The sequence below is a fragment of the Trachurus trachurus genome (genome assembly GCF_905171665.1).
Source record: "Trachurus trachurus genome assembly, chromosome: 18".
Classification (NCBI taxonomy): domain Eukaryota; kingdom Metazoa; phylum Chordata; class Actinopteri; order Carangiformes; family Carangidae; genus Trachurus; species Trachurus trachurus.
The window spans coordinates 15,934,026-15,950,461 of record NC_139909.1 but is presented as its reverse complement, the minus strand read 5'-3'; the positions used below and the strand labels follow the sequence as shown (position 1 = coordinate 15,950,461).

Below are 16,436 nucleotides of genomic sequence, written 5' to 3'. Positions count from 1 at the left end.
GCCATATAACAGTGGTGATCTGTGTTTGGCCACGTCATTTATGAGCTTGCTTGACGAGGCCTTGAATGTAACTGCCATTCATTGATATGTAAAGGTTTCACACTCAAGCTTTAATGCTTCATATATGTGTTTTCAACACAGTCACAAAATCAAAACTGATCACTGAATAATTGAAAAAGGGAATCATTAGCTTTTACAATGTGGTAATAATACATTATGACAGACCAAATATTTACACGTATATTAATATGTGGGCCAGTACCTTTTTTTTTTATTTATCCTCAATAATTAGATCTTTGATGACTGTAATTACTCCTACTTTCCACACAGCTATAAACAAATACTTGAAAACACCAATGAACGTACATTAACTTTCCCTCGGTCACTTGAAGGTGATGAGGTAGTCTGGGTACGCCTGGTTATCATGGAAAACAACATACATGCTGGGTTTGTTTATATTATCCACCACGCTGTCGTAGCGGTCATGTGGCTGCTCGTCATTGAGCGGTGGCGGCACCTTCATGCCACTTTGACCCTGAGTGTAGAGACCAGTCAGGACTCGAGCCACGAACATCAACTGTGTGCCATCAGCAGCTGGTTTGGAGTAGGTGACCTGGGCTGAGTAGCTGGCATTGACAGCAAAGTAGGTCCCTTGTCCATAGGCCGTTGCTGGGAATAAGAGAGAACGGGGAGTTATCAAGAAGTACCCAATAGATGATCAATAGATAGATCTTAGAAAATGCTAAGGGTTATGGTTAGGAGTCAACCCAGGTGATCAATCTCCAACAGCAGCAATGATAACAAGCAGCCTGTAGATGTCACTGTGGCATTATTTTTGGCCAGGCCCTACTCTAAAGGATCATTACCATTTTGACCAGCAAAGCTCCTGTTGAACCCAGTTTTCATGATGGAGTCACAGTTGTCCTCGGTCGTCCCGTGGTACAGACACTTTTCGCCCGTGTCAGCAATCTGCTTTTTCCGCACCTCGTAGCCCCGACGCAGGTGAACGTTCTGCAGACGCTCGATCTGATCAACAGAATGCACAAAGTCAAGATAAGAGTGCACTCAAGGTCAGATTTACTATAGTTATAATACACGGCACGGCAGTCTTGCCAAGTAAAATATACAAGTGTTATATACAAATGCAGTGTGACCTTGTGCATTTCCTGTCCATGGACAATTAAAGGGATACACCCAAAATCGATAATTCACCAATTTTCTACTCACCGTCATCCCAAGAAAGTCGTCAGTCATCAAAACGCTTTAGGAGTTTTTTTTTTTGGGGGGGGGGGGCTGGCAAGGGGTTTTCATGGCGGCAGAATGTGCTCACTTCTGAATAGTCCAAAACACACACTATGAAACATCCAGATACCTCCATACTGCTCGTCCGTACTGACCCACGTGTCCTGAAGCCGCCACATGAAAAAGTTGATTTGATCTCTGTTTTTAGCCTTGTTGCTGCTAGATGTCGTTGTTGTAAACCATTGGATGTATGATGTAAACACTGAGGAACAGACGCCATTATATGAAAATCTGTTGCCCCTGGAACTCCGAAAGCGTTTTGATGACCCCGAAAGTTCTCCAAACCCTTTTTTGGCATGACGGTGAGCAGATGATTGGTGAATTATTGATTTTGGGTGAAGTATCCCTTTAAATCTATTTCTTTCAAGGAAAGCCACCAACCTTTGTTACAGTCTTGCTGACAGTTCGTTTGAATGCCTCCTTAACTGCCCGGTACTCTGGAGAGGATGGCTGCAGGGTAACCACCTTCATACTCTCCTCATGAGCCATGTCGTCCCAGTACAGAGGGAGAGTGAAGTCTGAGAATAGAAAAATACAAGATGTTGTTTTTCATTTGCTCAAGTAACGTCTGAAAGCATAAAATGAAACTGCAATAACTCATTACCGGGAGCATTTTCTGTCATATTTCAAAATAATTTATCACAGTTAGAATATAGAATATTTTTTACTCAGAGACTCAGATATAAACCAACATGGATGACCCTGAAAGTCCAGAAAAAAAATATTTAATGACAATTGAGCAAATTCAATTTGCAACTTCAAGCAGAAGTAAGCGGAATTTTTGTGTTAATATAAGTCTTAAATAGTTATATCTTCCGACGGCAATCACTTACATAGAGTGTTTGGTCTGAAACACGGGTCTGTCAGTCACTCTGCTCTGCTGTAAGCCGAGGAGAAAACTTTCCTTGTATTCTACAACCTTTATCCAATGAGGAGAGAGAACGGCATGAAGGGCTGTGTGTGCAGCCAAGGGATGCGCCTGAATGTGGTGACGTAGGGACGAGGACCAATAGATCCATGACGAGGGCGGGGACTGCTAACTCCATCGGCTGACAAGACGTTATGCTGCGTTCAAGGCAACTCGTAACTCGTAACAGGTTTTTCCGACCTGTTAAGTCGTACCAGTTCGATCTGGTAAGAGTTCACGGGTCGGAAGTTACGAGTGGCCGTTATAGTGACTTTCACAGGCAACAGGTCGGAAAAACACGAGTTAGGGGTTGCCTGGAACACTACTAAGTCGTGACTTGAAGCCGTAACTTACAGTTTCAAAAGCCTGCCTGGAACGCAGCATTAGCCAAAACGACCGGATCGCTTACTTCTGCTTTAAGTTTGGGGTAAGTTTGTCCATTCAAAATATGCAGTTCTGATTATTTTATTTCATTGTGTATAAAAGTTACAGACATCACTTAGATAATTAATTTTCATCTCACCTGGCAGATTCTGAAGTCTTTTTAACTGCGCCACCTGTCTACTTCCTTGTCTTGTGGCCACCATGTTCTGCAGATCCACAATCCACCGAATGCTCTGTGCATCCACTATCCCTCTTCCTATATCCTTCTTTTCCAGGTTGTAATTGGCTGTTTTGGGAAGTCGTTCCCAGTTGCCATTAGGTCCAAGGATGCACCAAGCTACACGGGCGTAAACATCATCCTCCTCTCTGAGTCTCACCTGTTGCATGAGGCTGCTATTAATAATCTGCATCACCTCATTGACCCCGTCTTTCAACCCGCTCACTTTTAAGCTGTTCAGGCTGGACTGGTCTGTTTGAATATGCAGACCCTTGGTCTCCACCAGCTGCATTAGATCCTTCATGTCATCCTCTGTGAGGCCTTCCAGCAGCTCCTTTGGGAGGATTTGTGTGACACACTGAGTCTCATACAGACCCTTCAGCTTTGTCTTGGCATCACTCACATCCTGTTTGGTGACACCCAGAAGCAGGAAGGTGGAGGTCTGATTCGTGCAGGTGGTTTGAAGGTTGCTAAGGTCTGCACTCAGAGACCTTGGTGACTCTTCTTGGTATACATGAGGCAACAGAGGCATTGACACTGCAAGGCAGGACAAATCAAAACAATGAGTGGAAAGAGGAAAGAAGAAGTAAGAGAAAAGATGTTTGCTTGAAAATTCTTGTCACCTGCGTTGATTGAAGGAGTGGAGTACTGCTGCATCGCCTCCTCTTTCAACGCCAAGAAAACATTGATCTTTATCAAGACGAGGTGGATGTCGGTGAGACAGTAAAAGCGAGTGGACAATGTGGCAGCTTTGACCCCTCTTATGATGGCACCGGCCACGACACCAGGGTCCAGCCCACCAGCTCCTGCACACAGAGGTTGAATTTATCACTGGCAGGATTAGACTGACACTCAATTGAAAAGGTATTTGACAATTAAACATTGAACTGATTGAATTATGATATATTTACCAGCACAGATTGCAGGAATCGCTACAGATTTGTAGCCAGAGGATTCACAACGTTGAATGATGTGAGACACCACTTGCTCAATGATGTCTTCATCGCTTTCTCCACACACGTGCAAAATGGCTTTACAAGGGAATGATCCTGCCTGGGTTTCGAACACTTCTCCTTTCTGTACTTTTGCTATACACAACAGGCACAAGGTAAGTAAGAATAAAGAAGCTGTTAAATGTGGGTTGGTTGTAAATTTCTAACAGATCTTTTCACACCTGTTTTCAGCTGAGCCTCCACTCCTTGTCCAGCTACAGTTAAGATATCTTTGCACACACCTGCAGAGTAAAAACAAGTGTAAGCAGCCATGAATGCATCTCTGTACTCAGGCACAGCTGAGCTAAGCGCTAATGCCAGCATGCTAGCAGTTTCATATGGTAAGATGTTGATGAAGAAGATGTTGTGTTTACAATATTCAGTATTAATCTATCTATCTAGCTTTTAAGCATGCTAACATCAGCCATTTAGCACTAAACGTAAAACACCACTAAGGATAAGACTAAACAAGAGCATCTAAAGACATACTAATGTCTCTGTGAGACTGCACTCAGGCTAAATGCTGATGTCAACATGCTAAAATGAGCCAAATGTTAGATCTTGGTATGATGTGGATGTCATAGCATTGTAGCATGCTAACAACAACTAACAGAAAGCAACGCTGAGGCTGGATGGTTTTATTATTTGTATAAGGTCCAAAATCTAAATAGGCTATTGGACAAATTAGGGTTTTGACCTGATGATATCACTTTATAAAGGTTTGGGTTTTTTTTTTCTTTAATTAAACTTGATTAGCTATGTTGTAGCCTATCAAATTGCTTGGTTAAAAGAATGTGCCAACCCAACAAATATTGAGATATTTTGTTGTAGGTGGCCTACAAACTTTGACCTATTGGTGGTAGCCTACTGAAAGAAGTCTGGGATTTATTAAGATTCATCCTGAGGGGTACCACAAATACCTGTATGGAATTTTATGGTATCTGATTTTCATTGTATTTCTGTCTGGACCTGACATCAGTAATAACTTAGAGTTACAGCACATCAGCCTGCGCATGAGGCTTTATCATGGTTCCTCCCACCCACCGTTCTGAAAATTGACGAAGTTGGTCGTGTTCACAATGGCGTCTGTAGTCTCGTTGGTGATGTCACCAAACACCAACTGTAGTTTAATCCCGGGTCCCACCGTCATTGTGATGTCATCAAGGTCAGTGGTGAGGGAATTGAAGATTACTACGAGGCAGAAATATTTGACATTTATTTCAAAACCACAGATTGCTAATCTACATTAATTTTAGCAGCAAAAATAATACCAATAGCCAAAACGACCGGATCGCTTACTTCTGCTTTAATTAAAGTCATCTGAGTAAATTTACCTTGGCCTCTGTGGTTCATATTTGAACTGAGCTGTCTGCAGACATCATGGAAGCACTGTAAATAAAACACATGCTTCTGCATCAGTAAATCATGCATGCAAGCTTCTTACAAACCAGATACAACAGTTGTCACAGTGCCGATAGTCACCTCCTCAGAGTTGGAATAGCCAGGTTTAACGACAACATGAATTGTCTTCAGAGAACCAGTGGATGCTGATAGTCCAAAGTGGCGAATGCTCTCAGCTAGAAGTTCAATGGCTTCTTTCAGCGGGTAGTAAAACTTAAGTCCAGGTCCAATAACTGTAAATGCAACTGAAGTCACACCCTGCTGTACACAGAGGTCCAAGCACTTCTTCAACCCACCATTGAGAGCCTAGGAAACAAAAGGTAAAGTCACTTTTCCATTGCCTGTTTGCCTGTTTTCACAATTGCTGTTGCTGTAATTCCTGATCTACTACATATTAACACAGCATTTTTTAATCCACTAGGTGTTTTACTGTACCTGCACACTCTGGCCTCTGGGTCCATCCCAAGGCAAGCACTCAATGAAGAAGAGCTTGGAGCAGCCAAGAGATGGAGGCCCAATGACCTGCAGAACATCTCCAGGTGTGACGGTAGTATTTGTTGCTGCTGTATTGAAATTTAACTGTAATATGTTCCCTGCTTTCCGCAACAGGCCTACACCAATATTGGTAGAATTCAGCTGTTTGTTGTGCATGGGCGCAACCAACACATTCACCTGTGGAAATAAATGTGAAATGTTATGATTATGTGTGTTGCAGTCAGGGCCCGTTCTTGGCAGGCATATATGAGGGGGTAGTCAGAAATGTGAAGGGGGCATCATGTGAACACATCATGCTCCAGCACTTTTTTTTCTCCGTGCTTATAGTAACTTCATTGAATTGGGTTGTTGGCTATGTGTCCAACCCCAACCTGGAGAAGTGGATTGCACTTTGTCAGGCCTCTACCTTCAGACCTGTCTAACTAGGGGCCGGGGTGGCCAACCAGGGTCTTAGAGCCCACATTTTTGACTGTCGTAATGCAAAGAGCCACATTATATGGGGGGTTAGGGGTGCATATACCTTAAGATGCATTGCAAACCCAGAGGGGGTGAAAAAGGTGAGTAGCTAAACCCCTGTAGGGTGGTCTGGGGGCATCCCCCCCCCCCCCCGAAAATGTTTGTGATTTTAAAATGTGAGTGAAGCATTCTGGTGTACTCTGAGAAGGGGGGGGGGGGTCTACTATGGTCAAGATTTACAAAACTGAAAGATAGTCTTATGAATACTAAAAAAAAAGAAAAAGAACAGAACATTTTAGAAAAGAACAATGGGCCTCATTCACGAACCGTTCTTAGAAACAAATTTGTTCATAAGTCCTACTTACGAAATTTTTACGAAGATTGTGGCATTCATGAATGTTTTCTTATCCAGAATTTGTTCTTAACTAAGAACAAAATCTACGAACAGTCAGGAGTATACTTACGCACTTTTAAGTGCTGAGACTTCTGCAAAAATAACCGATTATAGCTGTAGAAAATCCCCACCTCCTTCCACATCCCTCCTTCCACCTCAACTCCTTCTATCCCTCCTCCTTCCCCTTACATCACCGGAGGGCGGAGCTCGGAGGCTGATTTAGGCAGGTAGCTCACCTGTGGCAAGCCCTTTCTGCTCTGGGGAACAAAAGAGCTGCTGCCTAGTCCTCCTCCTCCCCAACTCCCTGATTGTTGAGCTGCGTGATTGATGTAAGTGATTCAGTTAAGTCCCACACACTCTTTGTTTATAGTTAATTGAACCATATTGTTGCTACCTCCTTTACTCTTTATTAAGTTTGAGTTAGAGTTAGGTTTACCAAGATTGAGTACTTGTTGACTTGTATATTTGAGTTTTGTGGGCTAATCTTTTCTGTTCTTTCATTCTCCTTTTCATCAGACTTAACCAGCGAAACAATAAATGAGATGAATTGGACCTTCTGTGTTTGTGCCATTGTTTCAAACTACAACTCACTGCGTTGATCTACAATAATCCGGAACCAGTCGATTCCCACATCCAGTCATATTTTACAATAGCGTTTTCTTTTGTTCTGCAGTTGTATGATATTGTATGATATGAATAAGAATTATTTTCTTATCTTTTATGATGTTTTTAATAATCATATATTAATAATAATAATTGACAAATCATTGCAGTCTCTTAAAAAAACATTATAGACACTTAATTCATATCAGTTTTTTTTTTAAATATGTTGTTTGTTGTTGTTGTGCGCAACATACAGCTGCCGTTATGATTTTTTTTCCCTAATTGCGGGCTGCAACAGTGCACACAACTGTTTTTTTTTTTCATATGTGATAATATGATGATATTTATGATGGCACACGTGAGAGTGTGGTCTCTCTGTTAACAACCCGAAGAGCTGCATCCACTGCTGACGCTACTAAATATAGCCTAAATATAAATATAAAAATATAAACTAAATATAAGCCTTTTCTTTGTTTCATTCCTGCCGCAGTAGCTCCACTTCACTACTAAAGTTCTTTTTACATTTGGAGTCTGGTGCTCCCTCCCAGATTTTCATTTGAGCATTTCAACTTTCTTTCTCACTTCACCTTCTCTGCTCAGTGCCTGTGGGTTCTGTGTGCACACGGCCCTGCAGTCTCATGCCCTTTTACGGGCATTGATGGGGCAGTTACCTATGCTAATCCTATGTTAATTAGACTCACCTGGCACACGCCCTCAACTTACGAGGAGATGGCATAAGAACACAGCTGCGAACAATTCTGAGGCTTACGAACGCGTTGATGAATCTGACGTAGGGTTTTCTTAAGGAACCTCTTAAGAACAACCTAAGAAAGAATCTAAGAAGGTTCTTAAGAAGATATTGGTGAATGAGGCCCAGTGTCCCTTTTTCGGCAGATTTTTGTGCTACTGCAGATCATTTTGTCAACTTGTAATATACAAATTTTTTGAGTATATTAAAATGTGCTTTCTCAACTTCTAAAATTTGGATTTGAGGGGGCAAGACATTTATTTGAGGGGGCGCTGCCCCCTCTTGCCCCTGCGTGCTTCTTTATTTAAGATCTGAGTGGAATAGTGGAAGTTTTCTTACCTGCTCATCCTCTAAACTGCCAACCTTGATCTTCAAGCTTGTTTTGTTGACTGCAATACTCCCAACAGGCTGGCTGTGCGTTTTGGGTATGACACGTGGGCTAGGGTTCCTCATGGTGATACTTGGTGATCTTCCTGTTGAAGACGCGTCTTGTAGTTCCCTGATAAGGACGTGGCAGGACGTCTCTACCAGATCCTTGTTGACTTTACCCTCTTTCTGGAAGTACTGCTGAGCCCCTGGTCCGTCTAGAACTAGTTTCTCTACCATCAGGCTGGCTAGAGTTGACGTTAAGGCCTGTTTTGCTTCCTGGACATGACAACGTGGACCAGACACAAGCACAGAAGGATGCGGGGAGTTTGAGGGTTTTAATGTCACTTTTGTCTGCTTCATCCCAATCAGACCCAAGACTTGATCAAAACAGTCGACCAGTTCAGGATGCGGTAGGTTCACTGCTTCTTGTACCTCAGCATGGTTCATCTGGTAGTCATTCAGGACATCTTTCAGCTTGTTCACATTTTCAGTGTAGCCGACCATCCGTACTTTGGTCTCTGAGGATCCACTGGTTCCTGGGATGAAGCGGACATCCACTTTAAACTCTCGACAGTTGGCCTCGCTCTTGGCTTTGTTGAGAACTTCCTTCACTCTGTCCAGATCTGCAGTGCTTTGCAGCTTCACGGTGTCCACACTCAAGTCTCTCTGCACTGCTGCCCAAGCCTCGTCCAGGGCACCAGAGGACAAACTGGACAGAACCAGCTCAGAGCCCACTTCTAGTGCAACAGGATTTCTGAGGCTCTGCTGGAAGCGAGTCTCATACTTGGCGATGGCCCCACTTGATTTAATGAAGTTGATTAATTCTGTAGGGAGCTTGACTTTCTTCTCTTTAATATTTTTCACCAGTTCGCCAAGTTTGGTCGCTGCTGACTGTACCCCATCATCAGGCCCCTCCATGATGATCGTGTTATTGCTGATGAGGAATGTGACTTCTGGGTAGTGTGCTCGCATTTCTTGATTGAACTCCTCTTCTATCAGTTTGAACTGCTTCGTCATGATCGACAGTTCCTTCCGGGATGGCACACACTTTTCCAGGACTGCAATCTTCGCCTTCACAGCCTTAGTTTCTCCCACAACCACAGAGTAACCATTCTCTGAGTACACTTTGATATCATCAGTCTCAAAGGATCGGTCTTGCTGAAGCATTTTGATTTGTTTAGGCTCAACCACATGGTAGGAGAGGTAGTCCTCAGTGAGATTGGTGAAGACGCAATCTACCTTCATCTCCCAGTCCTCTGCAGCACTAAAAGCTCCTCCTTGTCCCTTCTCAATATCCCCTTGAACCACTGCTTCTTCTTCATCAAAATTTAATTTGAGTGTACATCCAATTGAAGAGAGCTGTTTCTGCAGTTGTTCATTTACTTTACTGTTGTCTCTTAGGTAATACAGGAGGTAAATGTCCATCTTGAAAATTTTCTCAAGGGTTTTTCTGTTTGTTTTGGTAAATGTCTAAAAAAGACATCAAACACAATCATGAGATTACATCAATAAATCTGATTAAAATAAAAGAGTTGTACAGTGTAAGCAATTGTGATGTCACAACAGTCACAATGTTTGGGTTTACGTAAAAAAAAAAAAAAAAAAGTCATTTGGCTGAAATATTTGTGCTAGAACTGTGAAGGCGATAGTCAACGTTTCTATAGCATGATATTAGCTCACCTGTGTCTGATCAGTCTGATCATGCTGTGGCTGATCAGGTGAGCTGGTTTGACTGACTGTCAGCTGAAGCTCTCCACTAGGAAGGGAGATTGTGTGAAACTTCCTCTGCAGAACCCTTTCCTGCTCTGTAATAAACAGCCACGTACAAAGTACAAAGTCAAACAAAAGACGACATGAAGTGTTATTTGACATAGAACTATAAACACAAAGTTTTTCCTTACCATCTTTTTCTTCGAAGCAGATTTTATAAATGTTGCCTCCAGTTTTTTCTATTATTCCACATTCACCTCCCCCTGACTCTCGTTTTTTCTGAAAGTGTCTTCTGACCTTTTCCAGCTCTCTGACAGTCAGATCTCTCGCCTCAAAGAACAGTGGGTGCTGATATTCATCCATTTTCCAGAAAAATCGGAACCTGACTTTGTAGCAGAATGTGACGTCTGACACCCTTCTTAGTGAACTGTGTGTCTGAAGTGCTTTCACTTTTACCTACTGTAACTGCTCTTTCCTCTCAGAAAATACACACCCACTGACCTGAATAGCACCTGGCACTTCCCTTTTTCTCTTGTTGTGTTGATACTTTGACCAGTGATACCAAAATTATGATGATAATAACACTGGTCATGGTTTTACCACAGGTTTTACCACACATGTGGATAATTATTCTACCAGTAATAAAGCGAACACCTATCAGTTTCAGACATTTGATCAACTTCGCTCTTTGTGATTCAACCTTTCACCACCAACTAACCCCTGGCTTCTTGTTGCATTCCCTCATCAACCCACTAGATGTAATACTTAGACTAAACCTTATAGCTAACCCTAACCCTAATAACCCAATCAGATTTTAGGTGTAGCCTTTCTGTTTTCTTGCACCACATTCTGACTGTACACTCTGTGCGCTCTTTTTGTAATATGATGTGAAGCCATTTCTCAAATAACTCCTGAAATACAGTCACTTGGTGAACTATAACTGACTGCTCCCATGTCACCCTCAGTGAATTAATAGATTCATAATGGGTGCGTACCAGACACTATCTCCTGGTACTCATCTGAGTAGCTCATTAAAAAAGTTATGTGCTTCCCTGTGCACGTATGTTGTAGCTTACAAGACAAACAGAAAAACAATTTCAGTTGGACTTGCTTTTGCAACTTCCCTTGCAGACACTTGAAGGTGATGAAGTAATCTGGGTACGCTTGGTCATCGTGGAAAACGATATACATACTGTGATTGTTTATCCTATCCAAAACACATCAAGGTTGTCTCATATTGGGTTTTATTTTTTTTATTTTGCCCATTGGGAAATGTCTGTATTTTTAAATTGCAGTAATAAGTAAGTAACATTTATTTGTATAGCACTTCTCACAGACAGAACTCATAAAGTGCTTTACAGGGTTAAAATACAGAATGGGGCGGTTTGTGGCGCAGTGGGTAGAGCGGCCGCCCCACGTAGAGGCTACAGTCCTCAATGCAGGCGTCCCCGGTTCGAATCCCGTGTCGGGCAGTCCTTTCCTGCATGTCGCCTCCCCGTTTCCTGTCTATCTCTACTGCTTGCTATCGAATAAAGGCAAAAAGCCAAAAAAAAAAAAGTGCTTTACAGGGTTAGAATACAGAATAATAGGCAAAGCAAGGCTATTTTATCTGAATAGCCCAGTTTTACAAACAGTTTGTCTCAAAGGGCTTTACATAGCATCATAACAACATCCTCTGCCCTTACATCAACTGAGGAAAAACTAATACAAATCAAATCGATTTTCAGCCACTAGGAGGCAGAATTACACCCAAAAAAAAATCCTCTTAAAAGTCCTGTGAACACAGAGCACTGAACTTATTTTGTTTTCTTGATTGATATTGTTCCAATAATCAGTTACTGTACCTTACAACTAACTCTGGTTCTTTAGCACATACTCTGCTGGTTGGCATGATGAGAAGTGAGGTGGGTTTGACTGGGTTATTGAGAAAGAACTAAACAGTTAATGTTGAGTCAAAACAATGAGCTGGAAGACACAAGAATAAAAATAACCACTTTTTAATCTACCCCCACCATTCACTTACAGTTCAAATAAAATATCAACATGTCTAACTCTTCTACCTTTTTCATTTCAAGCTATGAAGTCAGTTGCTTCTCTTCTTTTCTGTACAAGAACAAGTGCAAAAATCAAACAAATAAAAGAAAGCTGTGACACTTTCTTCCTTAACTCCAAACGTCTGTGGGTCATTGCTGATAGCTGGATGTTATGTTTACATCTACTTCATCAGGCACTTATTTCAACCTCTACAACTTGGCACAATAAATGATTCAACATTTTATGGTATTGAACATTGGCAGTGACAGTAACTTCAAAAATGGGCCATATAACAGTGGTAATCTGTGTTTGGCCTCGTCGTTTTGGTGTTAATAGGAGCTTGCTTGGCGAGGCCTTGAATGTAACTGCCAGTCATTGATATGTAAGGGTTTCACACTCCATCTTAAATGCTTAGATTTGTGACAACAGTCACAGAATCATCCATCAAAACTGATCACTGAATAATTGAAAAAGGGAGCCATTAGCTTTTACAATGTGGCAATAATACATTATGACAGACCAAATATTTACATGTATATTAATATGTGGCCCAGTACCCTTTCTTTCATTTATCCTCAATATTTAGATATTTGATGACTTAGCTAAAAACAAATACCTGAGAACATCTATGAACGTATATTAACTTTCCATCGGTCACTTGAAGGTGATGAGGTAGTCTGGGTACGCCTGGTTATCATGAAAAACAACATACATGCTTGGTTTGTCTATTTTATCCACCAGGCTGTCGTAGCGGTCATGTGGCTGCTGGTCGTTGAGCGGTGGCGGCATCTTCATGTTACTTTGACCCTGAGTGTAGAGGCCAGTCAGGACTCGAGCCACAAACATCAACTGTGTGCCGTCGGCAGCTGGTTTGGAGTAGGTTGGGTGGGCTGAGTAGCTGGCCTTTACGGCAAAGTAGGTCCCTTGTCCATAGGCCGTTGCTGGGAATAAGAGAGAACAGGGAGTTATCAAGAAGTACCCAATGGATGATCAATAGATAGATCTTAGAAAATGCTAAGGGTTAGGGTTAGGGGTCAACCCAGGTGATCGATCTCCAACAGCAGCAATGACAGTAAGCAGCCTGTAGATGTCACTGTAGCATTATTTTTGGCCAGGCCCTACTCTAAAGGATCATTACCATTTTGACCAGCAAAGCTCCTGTTGAACCCAGTCTTCATGATGGAGTCACAGTTGTCCTCGGTCGTCCCGTGGTATAGACTCTTTTCACCTGCGCCGTCATTTGTGTTCTTGTCAGAAATCTGCTTTTTCCGCACCTCGTAGCCCCGACGCAGGTGAACATTCTGCAGACGCTCGATCTGATCAATAGAATGCACAAAGTCAAGAAAATAGTGCACTCGAGGTAAAATATATGTGTTAAAAAAATGCACCATGTGCGTTTTGTGTCCACAGACAATTACATCTATTTCCTTCAAGGAAAGCCACCGACCTTTGTAACAGTCTTGCTGACGGTTCGTTTGAACGCCTCCTTAACTGCCCGGTACTCTGGAGAGGACGGCTGCAGGGTAACCACCTTCATACTCTCCTCATGAGCCATGTCGTCCCAGTACAGAGGGAGAGTGAAGTCTGAGAATAGAAAAATACAAGATGTTGTTTTTCATTTGCTAAAGTAGGGTCTGAAAAGAAAGAAAGAAACTGCAATAACTAATTTATTGAGAGCATTTTTCTTTGTATTTGAAAATTAAATTTGCAACTTAAGGTTGGGTTGAGTTTGTCCATTCAAAATATGCAGTCCTGATTATTTTTAGTGTAAGTTACAGACATCACTTTGATACAAATTTTCATCTCACCTGGCAGATTCTGAAGTCGTTTTAACTGCGCCACCTGTCTACTTCCTTGTCTTGTGGCCACCATGTTCTGCAGATCCACAATCCACCGAATGCTCTGTGCATCCACTATCCCTCTTCCTATATCCTTCTTTTCCAGGTTGTGATTGACTGTTTTGGGAAGTCGTTCCCAGTTGCCGTTAGGTCCAAGGATGCACCAAGCTACACGGGCGTAAACATCGTCCTCCTCTCTGAGTCTCACCTGTTGCATGAGGCTGCCGACTTGTGACCTATTAATAATCTGCATCACCTCATTGACCCCATCTTTCAACCCGCTCACTTTTAAGCTGTTCAGGCTGGACTGGTCTGTTTGAATATGCAGACCCTTGGTCTCCACCAGCTGCATTAGATCCTTCATGTCATCCACTGTGAGGCCTTCCAGCTGCTCCTTTGGGAGGATTTGTGTGACACACTGAGTCTCATATAGATCCTTCAGCTTTGTCTTGGCATCACTCACTTCCTGTTTGGTGACACCCAGGAGCAGGAAGGTGGAGGTCTGATTCGTGCAGGTGGTTTGAAGGTTGCTAAGGTCTGCACTCAGAGACCTTGGTGACTCTTCTTGGTATACATGAGGCAACAGAGGCATTGACACTGCAAGGCAGGACAAATCAAAACAATGAGTGGAAAGAGGAAAGAAGAAGTAAGAGAAAAGATGTTTGCTTGAAAATTCTTGTCACCTGCGTTGATTGAAGGAGTGGGGTACTGCTGCATCGCCTCCTCTTTGAACGCCAAGAAAACATTGATCTTTATCAAGACGAGGTGGATGTCGGTGAGACAGAAGAAGGAGGTGGACGATGTGGCAGCTTTGACCCCTCTTATGATGGCACCGGCCACGACACCAGGGTCCAGCCCACCAGCTCCTGCACACAGAGGTTGAATTTATCACTGGCAGGATCAGACTGACACTCAATTGAAAAGGTATTTGACAATTAAATTGACTGATTGAACTGATTGAAGGTATGCCATATTTACCAGCACAGATTGCAGGAATCGCCACAGATTTGTATCCAGAGGATTCACAAAGTTGAATGATGCGAGACACCACTTGCTCAGTGATGCCTTCATCTCTTTTTCCACACACGTGCAAAAGGGCTTTACAAGGGAATGATCCTGCCTGGGTTTTGAACACTTCTCCTTTCTGTACTTTTGCTACATACAACAGGCACAAGATAAGTAACAATAAAGAAGCTGTTAAATGTGGGTTGATTGAAAATTTCACAACACAGATCTTTTCTCACCTGTTTTCAGCTGAGCCTCCACTCCTTGTCCAGCTACGGTTAAGATATCTTTGCACACACCATCTGCAGAGTAAAGACAAGTATATAGTAGCCATGAAGGGAGCGTACCTATGTTCCCCGGGTCCTATGTTCCCCAGGTTAGGACCCTCTTTTTGAAAAAGAGTCCTATATTCCCCGTTTTTCCCAAAAAGGGTCCTATGTTCCCGGGTCGCAATACATACTGAGGAATATAGGACCCTTTTTGGGAAAAACGGGGAACCCTTTTTCAAAAAAAGAGTCCTATGTTCCCCACTGTTGCCGGTCGATGGGCTCTCTCTACTTATCTGGCCTGTCTAGCCTCTACCTGGTCTTTTTTCTAAACTTAACCAACTCCTTTCTTCATTGCCTAAACCCAACCAATGGGACAATTACACTTCTCACTCAAAGTCACAACTCAACTTCTCACTCACAATAGGCAAAAATCTGCAAAGTCACAGCTCCACTTCCAGGTATGGGACCAAAAATGGCATGTTCCCCAGGTCTTTTGGGGGAAAAGCGGGGAACATCGGACCCGGGGAACATAGGGATGACCCCGTTTAGGATTAGCATGCTAAGAACAACTAACAGAAAGCAAAGCTGAGGCTAACAATGGTTTTATTATTTTTATATGTAAGGTTTTTTTAATTCAACTTGAGGTTGTAGCCTATCAAATTTCTTGGTTAAAAAAATGTGCCAACCCAACAAATATTGACCAATTGGTGGTACTGAAAGAAGTCTGGGATTTATAAAGATTCATCCTGAGGGACACCACGAATAGCTACCTGTATGGAATTTTATGGTATCTGATGTTCATTGAGGTATTTCTGTCTGGACCTGACATCAGTAATAACTTAGAGTTACAGCACATCAGCCTGTGCATGAGGCTTCATCGTGGTTCCTCCCACCCACCGTTCTGAAAATTGACGAAGTCAGTTGTGTTCACAATGGCGTCTGTAGTCTCGTTGGTGATGTCACCAAACACCAACTGTAGTTTAATCCCGGTTCCCACCGTCATTGTGATGTCATCAAGGTCAGTGGTGAGGGAACTGAAGATTACTAAAGGGCAGAAATATTTCACATTTAATTTAATACCACAGATTGCTAATCTACATTAATTTTAGCAGCAAAAATAATACACGTCTTTATCAGCAATTCAATTATTTTCTGTGTTTGTAACAGTTAATGAAGGTCATCTGAGTAAATGTCTAGTTTACCTTGGCCACCGTGGTTCATATTTGAACTGAGCTGTCTGTAGACATCATGGAAGCACTGTAAAAAAAAAAAAAAACACATATTAAATGCTTCTGCATCAGTAAAGCAAGCT

At 42.3% G+C, this 16,436-nt stretch overlaps 1 protein-coding gene across 1 annotated transcript; it reads right to left on the bottom strand.

Moving 5' to 3' along the window:
* Nucleotides 1-12,666: 12,666 nt before the first annotated feature.
* On the bottom strand, nt 12,667-16,164 carry LOC311001913 (protein mono-ADP-ribosyltransferase PARP14-like; the record flags this gene model as incomplete). Its single annotated transcript, XM_083993091.1, has 8 exons — nt 16,022-16,164; nt 15,095-15,157; nt 14,829-15,005; nt 14,534-14,716; nt 13,821-14,447; nt 13,460-13,596; nt 13,151-13,328; nt 12,667-12,953 (listed from the first exon to the last, which is right to left on the bottom strand). Exons 1-8 carry the CDS (start codon nt 16,125-16,127, stop codon nt 12,667-12,669), a joined length of 1,758 nt encoding a protein of 585 aa, XP_083849217.1. The 5' UTR covers nt 16,128-16,164.
* Between the last annotated feature and the right edge of the window lie 272 nt (nt 16,165-16,436).